At 37.8% G+C, this 10,000-nt stretch overlaps 1 protein-coding gene across 1 annotated transcript in view; it reads right to left on the bottom strand.

Annotated features, from left to right (window-relative positions):
• Positions 1-2,567: 2,567 nt before the first annotated feature.
• Positions 2,568-10,000, bottom strand: part of LOC123502650 (WD repeat-containing protein 47-like) — a 14,545-nt gene continuing 7,112 nt past the window's right edge. The window contains 5 exon segments of the mRNA XM_045251817.1: positions 2,568-5,802; positions 7,530-7,749; positions 8,027-8,163; positions 8,616-8,786; positions 9,438-9,607. Of these exon segments, the coding sequence (XP_045107752.1) occupies positions 5,657-5,802; positions 7,530-7,749; positions 8,027-8,163; positions 8,616-8,786; positions 9,438-9,607 (844 nt within the window). The 3' untranslated portion in view covers positions 2,568-5,656.

Raw genomic sequence — 10,000 nt, 5'->3', positions numbered from 1 at the left:
TAAGGGAGAATTAATGGGAGTAATAGTTAATGGGGCACGAATAAAAACATTAAAATACCATTACTAACTCAATAAAATATAAATAATGGGTAATGGTTAATGGGCACAAAACCCCCATTAAAATACCATTACTAACTCAATAAGATAGTATTAATGGGGTAATGGTTAATGGGCACGAAAAAAACATTAAAATACCATTACTAACTCAATAAAATAGAATTAATGGGAATAATGGATAATGGGGACACGGAAACCCATTAAAATACCATTACTAACTTAATAAGATAGAATTAATGAGGATAATGGTTAATGGGACACGATAAACCCATTATTTCATCCCCCTTTACTAACTCAGTGCGGTAGAATTAATGGGGGTAATGGTTAATGGAGCATGAAGGTAATGGTTAATGGAGCACGAAAAAAATCCCATTAAAATACCACCATTAGTAACCCTTAGTAATAATCACATTTTTTTTCCTCCTCTTTCAAAAAAATTCCCTTAAAAATTATTATTATTATTATTATTATTATTATTTATTATTATTATTATTATTACTACTCGGAAAAATATATATAGAGCGTTTGTTAATCCTTTTATTTATATTTTTGCTTATATATAATTCATTTGTGCATTAAAAAAACGAAAAAAAAAAAAAAAAAAAATAATGGACACTCCTTAAAATTACGATATATATATTTTTTTTGTTTTTTTAATATATTTTTTTCTTCTCGTAAATTTCCATCTTTTGAAAAAATTATGACTCTTGAAATATCCTTGAATTATTTGTGTATTTGAGTAAGGGCACACTGCTGAGGAGAGAGAGAGAGAGAGAGAGAGAGAGAGAGAGAGAGAGAGAGAGAGAGAGAGAGAGAGAGAGAGAGAGAGAGAGAGAGAGAGAGAGAGAGAGAGAGAGAAATATGAATGAAAATCGAGAAAAAAACATCAAAACCAAATTAAAACTGCAAAAAAACGAGAGAGAGAGAGAGAGAGAGAGAGAGAGAGAGAGAGAGAGAGAGAGAGAGAGAGAGTATATGTTAATGAGCACAATGACTGGGTGGACATTATATACATTAGGATCAGCTGGGCGTGTGTGTATGTATCAATCTTCAATAGACGCCTGAATCTGTACAAACATTACGTATTTGAACCCTTTATAAAGACGATTCGATTCCCTATACAGTTTCAGATCCTTTTGTTTCTCGTGGACTTGACAGATTCCTTCATTCTATTCACTTTTATTTATTATTATTATTTATTTATTTTTTTTACTGATACGAGTTTTCTTTATTTTATTTTATCTAGAAATGTTCAAATCTTTTTTTTTTAATTAAATTCGTAAATGGAAGTATAATATTTCTGCTTTTATTTAATCATTTTCATTTCATTTATTTATTTAATTTTCACTAAGAAATGTGCCTTTATTCTTTTTTCGTATCAAATTTGTAAATGGAACAATAATTTTTAGTATAACCCCTTCAGTACCATTACACATTTCCAAACTCATTCTGGTGACTATTTGGTGATTTTATAAAGCTTCACAAACTCACGTGGGGATTGAAATAGTGAAGACTGTGGCCATTAAACCTCTGACCTCCATAGACCCTTCATAATGTCAATACAGCTTCACAAACTCACGTGGGGAATGAAAAAGTGAAGACTGTGGCCATTAAACCTCTGACCTCCATAGACCTTTCATAATGTCAATACAGCTTCACAAACTCACGTGGGGAATGAAATAATGAAGACTGTGACCATTACACCTCTGACCTCCATAGACCCTTCATAATGTCAATACAGCTTCACAAACTCACGTGGGGAATGAAATAGTGAAGTCTGGCCATTAATCTTCTGACCTCCATAGACCCTTCATAATGTCAATACAGCTTCACAAACTCACGTGGGGAATGAAATAATGAAGACTGTGGCCATTAAACCTCTGACCTCCATAGACCCTTCATAATGTCCATACAATCGTCTAATCACACTTAAAACTATAGATCAAAATACGTCCCAGTGCCGAAGGGGTTAATTATGATAGAAGGTTTTCATGTTTTTTCTTCATATATACATTTCTTTTATCTAGAATTGTTTGAATATTTTTTTTCGTATCAAATTTGTAAATGGAACCTGCATCTTTTAATTTTGACAGAATCTTATTTCATTTTGTTTTGTTTATTTATTTTCACTTTCATCGAGAAATGTGTTTTTTTTCTTCTTTTTTTAATCCAAATGTTCAAATCTTTTTTCGTGTTAAATTTGCAACAGGAACTTTTTTTTTCTTTTTTAATTGACTGAATCCCTTGTTTGATAGTGACTGAATCCCTTGTTTTATGTGACTGAATCCCTTGTTTTATGTGACTGAATCCCTTGTTTTATAGTGACTGAATCCCTTGTTTTATGTGACTGAATCCCTTGTTTTATAGTGACTGAATCCCTTGTTTGATAGTGACTGAATCCCTTGTTTTATGTGACTGAATCCCTTGTTTTATGTGACTGAATCCCTTGTTTTATAGTGACTGAATCCCTTGTTTGATAGTGACTGAATTTGTTTTATGTGACTGAATCCCTTGTTTTATAGTGACTGAATCCCTTGTTTTATGTGACTGAATCCCTTGTTTTATAGTGACTGAATCCCTTGTTTTATGTGACTGAATCCCTTGTTTTATAGTGACTGAATCCCTTGTTTGATAGTGACTGAATCCCTTGTTTTATGTGACTGAATCCCTTGTTTTATAGTGACTGGATCCCTTGTTTTATGTGACTGAATCCCTTGTTTTATAGTGACTGAATCCCTTGTTTTATGTGACTGGATCCCTTGTTTAATAGTGACTGAATCCCTTGTTTTATGTGACTGAATCCCTTGTTTTATGTGACTGAATCCCTTGTTTTATAGTGACTGAATCCCTTGTTTTATGTGACTGAATCCCTTGTTTTATAGTGACTGAATCCCTTGTTTTATGTGACTGAATCCCTTGTTTGATAGTGACTGGATCCCTTGTTTTATGTGACTGGATCCCTTGTTTTATGTGACTGGATCCCTTGTTTTATGTGACTGAATCCCTTGTTTGATAGTGACTGGATCCCTTGTTTTATAGTGACTGGATCCCTTGTTTTATGTGACTGAATCCCTTGTTTGATTTAATTTTGTTTTGTTTTTTACTTTCACCAAAAAAATCGCTTTCTTTACCTTCTTTTCCTTTTTTTTTTTTTAATCGAGATGTTTCAATCTTTTCGTATCAAATTTTTAAATGGAATCTGATTTTCTTGTTTAATTGTGACTGAATCGTTTCATTTAATTTAGGTTTATTTCTTTACCTTCATTTTCACTAAGATATGCATTTTTTTTCCTTTTTTTAATCTAGAAATGTTGAAGTCTTTTTCTCATCAAATTTGTAAATGGGACCTTTAGTTTTATAATTGTGACAAAGTCCTCTATTATATTATTTATCTATTTTACTAAGCAGTGCAATTTTCTTTTGTTTTTTTAATCTAGAAAAGTTTTTATTATTTATCGTATCAAAATCTATAACCAAAACCTTAATTTTCGTATTTTTTCTCCCGAATTCTTCATTTCATTTACTTTCATGAATTTATTCCAATATTTTTACTAAGAAGTGTTTTTATTTTACGTACAAACGCTTAAATTTATTCCTTTTTAAAAATCCGAAACAGGAATCTTCATTTATTCTTTTTTTATTTGAGTCCACAAACGCAAAAAATTCTTCCTTAACACAGAACTTCCAATAAGAACCTTTTGTCATTTAAGAAGGTGGTTAATTTGGTTCCATAAATGTCAGAACCTATTATGAATCCCCTCCTTGTGACTTGAATGTCTCAACACTTGCAACTCTTTATAAAGGGTTAGAACCGGCATTCTTTACACGAGAACCTGTTTAATAAAGGCTCTAGAAAACGCTTATAAGGAATCTAAACCACTCTCGAGACAATCAGATCCCTTACAAAGACTCTGAACCCACTTAAAGACTCGAAACCTCTAAAGAATGAACTCAAACCTCTATAGAACGAACCCACGTGTCCCTTACAAAGACTCTGAACCCACTTAGACTCAAAACCTCTATAGAATGAACCCAAACCCCTTTATCATGAACCCACGTGATCAAAACCTCTATAGAACCAACCTGAACCTCTTTATCATGAACCCACGTGATCAAATCCTCTATAGAATGAACCCAAACCTCTATATCATGTACCCAAGTGATCAAAACCTCTACAGAAGGAACCTGAACCCCTATACTATGAACCCATGTGATCAAAACCTCTAAATACAGAATCTAAACCTCCATAATATATTCTGAATTCCTTTATATAGACACTGAATCTCGTTAACATATTTTGAACCCTCTATATAATGAATCTGAGCCTTCTGAACCTCTATACAAGGGATCTGAACCTCTATATGGGATCTGAACCTCTATATATGGGATTTGAACCTCTAAACATCAGGAACCAACCCTCTACAGGTCTACGGGGGCATAAGGGCCTCTACTCGTACTGTATATAAAGGATTTTCACCCTAAACAGCTTTCTTGGTCCTTTGTGTACATATGACTGTTTCCATGTACGTCTAAACACGCACACACATGTAAGAACGTACATGTAGACATACCCTGCTTTATATACACGCATACATACATACATACATACATACACACGGATATAAAGGTGCTTCCCCTTATATGATCTTATCTAATACCGTTTGGTTCGCTATACGAATTGTCCTGCCTCTCTTTACGAACGTTGGAATGCACACTGATCTTATTTAGCTCTTGGTTCGCTATACGAATTGTCCTGCCTCTCTTTACGAACGTTGGAATGCGCACTGATCTCATTTAGCTCTTGGTTCGCTATACGAATTGTCCTGCCTCTCTTTACGAACGTTGGAATGCGCACTGATCTCATTTAGCTCTTGGTTCGCTATACGAATTGTCCTGCTTCTCTTTACGAACGCTGGTATTCGCTCTCATCATATTTGTTTTGTATTTGTGTATATATATTGAGTTTATTTCTTTTATTTATCATCATTATTATCATTACTATCATTGTTATTTGCAGGATCTAGATGTGGTGTTTTTAAGGGGCGCATTTATAAAGGTCTTAGAAATTATCCTTATTCAGTTTTTGCAATTCCACTACAAGAATCAAATCATATGTTAGGGGGTGTGTGTGTGTGTGTGTGTGTGTGTGTGTGTGTGTGTGTGTGTGTGTGTGTGTGTGTGTGTGTGTGTGTTGTGTTGTGTTGTGTTGTGTTGTGTTTGTTTATGTATGCAGTCTCTCTCTCTCTCTCTCTCTCTCTCTCTCTCTCTCTCTCTCTCTCTCTCTCTATTATATTAGTCACAGCATATAATATTTGGTATTGCATATAATAATGAAAAAAATAATAATAATAATAATAATAATAATAATAATAATAATAATAATAATGATTGCCAAGCTAACTTAATACTAATATTACATATGTACAGAGAGAGAGAGAGAGAGAGAGAGAGAGAGAGAGAGAGAGAGAGAGAGAGAGAGAGAGAGAGAGAGAGAGAGAGAGAGATTCATTATATTTCTTATTGCACGCTAACACACACACACACACACACACACACACACACACACACACACACACACACACACACACACACACACACACTACACGGGAGGAAGAGCCCACAATGTACACATCTTATCAGCGGAAGTTGAGATGAAGGTGAAATCTGCGGGGTGCCAGCGGCCTGATATGACCTTATCTTGATGCTCCGCCACAACCACGCTCGGCAGAGGCAGGGTCAAGTCACCTACGGAAGGGCAGAAAGAGGTTAAATTAGGTTAGGTTAGGTTAGGTTAAGGTAACTATGATGGAAGTGTGTGTGTGTGTGTGTTTGTGTGTGTGTGTTTTTCCTGTTTCTCTCTCCTATCTCTTCTAATTAGTTTTTCCTTTGTTTTTCTTAGAGTTGGTGGAGAGAGAGAAGAGCGTTTTCAAAATACAGCTGTTTTGAATAAGCTACATGGGTTTTCAAGGGTGTTTTGAATAAGCAACACGGGTTTTTAAGGGTGTTTTAAATAAGCAACACGGGTTTTAAGGGTGTTTTAAATAAGCTACAAGGGTTTTAAAGGTGTTTTGAATAAGCTACACGGGTTTTTAAGGGTGTTTTGAATAAGCAACACGGGTTTTAAAGGGTGTTTTAAATAAGCTACACGGGTTTTAAGGGTGTTTTGAATAAGCTACACGGGTTTTTAAGGGTGTTTTGAATAAGCTACAAGGGTTTTTAAGGGTGTTTTAAATAAGCAACACGGGTTTTTAAGGGTGTTTTGAATAAGCTACACGGGTTTTTAAGGGTGTTTTAAATAAGCAACACGGGTTTTTAAGGGTGTTTTAAATAAGCAGCACGGGTTTTTAAGGGTGTTTTGAATAAGCTACACGTGTTTTCAAGGGTGTTTTGAATAAGCTACATGGGTTTTTAAAGGTGTTTTAAATGAGCTACACGGGTTTTAAAGGGTGTTTTGAATAGGCAACACGGGTTTTTAAGGGTGTTTTGAATAAGCTACACGGGTTTTTAAGGGTGTTTTGAATAAGCAACAAGGGTTTTCAAGGGTGTTTTAAATAAGCAACACGGGTTTTAAAGGGTGTTTTGAATAGGCAACACGGGTTTTTACGGGTGTTTTAAATAAGAATAACACGGGTTTTAAAGGGTGTTTTGAATAAGCTACACGGGTTTTGAAGGGTGTTTGAATAAGCAACACAAGGGTGTTTTGAATAAGCAACACGGGTTTTAAAGGGTGTTTTAAATAAGCAACACGGGTTTTCAAGGGTGTTTTGAATAAGCAACACGGGTTTTAAAGGGTGTTTTAAATAAACGGGTTTTAAGGGTGTTTTAAATAAGCTACACGGGTTTTCAAGGGTGTTTTGAATAAGCTACACGTGTTTTCAAGGGTGTTTTGAATAAGCAACACGGGTTTTCGGTGTTTAAATAAGCAACACGGGTTTTAAGTGTTTTGAATAAGCTACACGGGTTTTCAAGGGGTTTGAATAAGCAACACGGGTTTTTAAGGGTGTTTGGTACACGGGTTTTCAAGAGTGAATAAGCTACACGGGTTTTTAAGGGTGTTTTGAATAAACACGGGTTTTAAATTTTTAAGGGTGTTTGAATAAGCAACACGGGTTTTCAAGGGTGTTTTGAATAAGCAACACGGGTTTTTAAGGGTGTTTGAATAAGCAACACGGGTTTTCAAGCGTGTTTTTATATTTCTGGAGGTAAAATAACAAGATTCTTTCGTTACTGATAGGAGAAACACACGAGGAAAGTGTCTGGTCATCCTGTGGCCTTGCAAAACAATCGTGGTGAAAGAGAAAGAAAGAGAGAGAGAGAGACAGACAGACAGAGACGGAGAGAAAAAAACAATACCTTTCTCAATAAACCAATTTCAACAAGTTACGAGTACACAAGATTTCAAAGACATTCCTAACTACACTAACTTAACTAACTACACTAACTAACTAACTTAAGAGGCCGCAGATACTCACCCTGGAGGTCTGTTAGAACGAGCTTGTTGTCATAGCCAGCAGTCAGAAGATAGTAAGCTGAGGGGGAGAACCTTATAGACCTGACATCAGCTCCGTGTGGTCTAAATGCTTGAATAATTCTGGAGCCCCGCACGTCAAACAGGCAGCACACAGCATCCTCGTGTCCCGTCACCAAGAGTCTGCCAGATGGGTCCACACACAGGGAGGCCACAGGAGCGCCCTTCAGAGACACAGAAAGGGAGATACAGATGGTGTTTGAGATAGGGAAAGAGGGAGAGATGGGAGAGATAGAGATGGTGTTTGAGATTGGGGAGAGAGTGAGAGATGGGAGAGAAAGAGATGGTGTTTGAGATTGTAGGGAAAAATAATGTACACACACACACATACACACACTCTCACCCCTCCCAACACACACACACACACACACACATACTCTCCCGTCCCAACACACACACACACACTACTCCCCACACACACACACACACACACACACGTACTGGCTTGGTAGGAGTAGCAGCGGGAGTGATGACATTTACACATCCTCTGGTTCTTAAATCCCAGAACCTGACAGTGCGATCTTGACTGCCTGACACAAACATTGCCCCGCCCCACGTGTGCAGAGCGAGGATGTGGCCTGTTGGGGGAAGATACACTTATGATACACTTATGATACACTCTGATACACTCTCTGACGGACTAATACAAGCTTTCTACAGCCTCCCACATCCCAGTACACCCATTATACACCCCAATACGTGTCTTCTCCGTGATACACACTTGATAAACCGTGATACACCCATGAGACACCTTGATACACCCATAATACACCTTGAGACACTATAATACACCTTGATACACCCTCCTACACCCCAATACACCTTGATACATCCATAATACTCCCCAATATACCCATGATACACCCTGAAATACCATGATACACTTTGATACACCTTGATACACCCATAACACACCTTGACACACCCCAATACACTCAAACACACCCATAATACACTAACACACCCTCCTACACCCTGACACATCCACACCACACCTTGATACACACCCTGACACACCCATGATACGCACCAGTGTGGCCGGAGAGAGCCTGGAAGGGTGTCCCAGTAGCGCAGTCTGTCACGTATATCTTGCAATCACCAGCGCCGCCCGAGATGAGAAGAGAGGACTTGTTGGTAGTGTCCTCAACAAAGCACATGTCCCGAACTGTCCCATCATGCATTGCCAACTCGATCTCCTGGCCTGGGGTTGCGTTAGGTTAGGTTAGGTTACGTTACCTTTGGGGTGTGTTGGGGTGCGTTCCAAAACACACCCAAACACATCAAAACACATCCAAACACACCCAAAACACACCTTAAACACATAAACACATCCAAAACACATCAAAACGCATCAAAACGCACCCAAAACACACCTTAAACACCTAAACACATCTAAACACATCAAAACGCACCTAAACACACCTTAAACACCTAAACACACCTAAACACATCCAAAACACATCTAAACACACCTAAACACATCTTAAACACCTAAACACACCTAAACACACCCAAACACACCCAAACACATCCAAACACACCCAAAACACATCCAAACACACCAAAACACACCCTAAACACACCAAAACAAACCTAAACACACCCAAACACACCTAAAACTCATCCAAACACACCAAAACACACCTAAACACACCCAAACACATCAAAACGCCCCCAAAACACACCTTAAACACCAAAACACACCCAAAACACATCCAAACACATCAAAACACACCTAAACACACCCAAACACATCCAAACACACCAAAACACACCCAAAACACACCTAAACACACCCAAACACCTCTCGACTCCCTCCAACGCACACAACACCCTTCTCCTCAACACTCACCATCCATACTGCAGGCATCAGGGTTGAATCTCATTAGCTTCACTGTTTTGTCATTGGATCCTGTAGCAATGAGATCACCAAGGGGACTCCAGGCCAGACAGTAGATAGACCCCTTGTGGTGCTTGGTCCTCTTGTACAGAACTGTGGGCTGGTACGTGGTGTGGTCCTCTCTGGTGTATAAAGGGATCGAGGGTGTTATAAGGGGATCGGAAACTTTTAATGGGATCGGAAGCTATTTAATGGGATTGGAAGCTATTTAAGGGGATTAGAAGGCTTTTTAAGGGGATTAGAAGGTATTTTAAGGGATTAGGTAGTGGTGGTGGTGGTGATTGTGGTAAGTGGGTCTTGCATTTTGATACGCTTATGATACACTCTTCAATACTCATACTACACTCCGTGATACACACTGATACACATTCTCTACACCGTGATACACCCATGATACACTTGACACCCCCTCTGACACTTCTACACCCTGATACACCCATGATACACCCCACCGTCACACCCATACGAGACACAGGTACCTTTCTACACTTTGATACACCCTTGATACACCTCGC

The sequence above is a fragment of the Portunus trituberculatus genome, chromosome 2 (assembly GCF_017591435.1).
Source record: "Portunus trituberculatus isolate SZX2019 chromosome 2, ASM1759143v1, whole genome shotgun sequence".
NCBI classification, from domain to species: domain Eukaryota; kingdom Metazoa; phylum Arthropoda; class Malacostraca; order Decapoda; family Portunidae; genus Portunus; species Portunus trituberculatus.
Note: the sequence above shows the minus strand (reverse complement) of the source record. Positions and strands in the feature narration are given on the sequence as shown.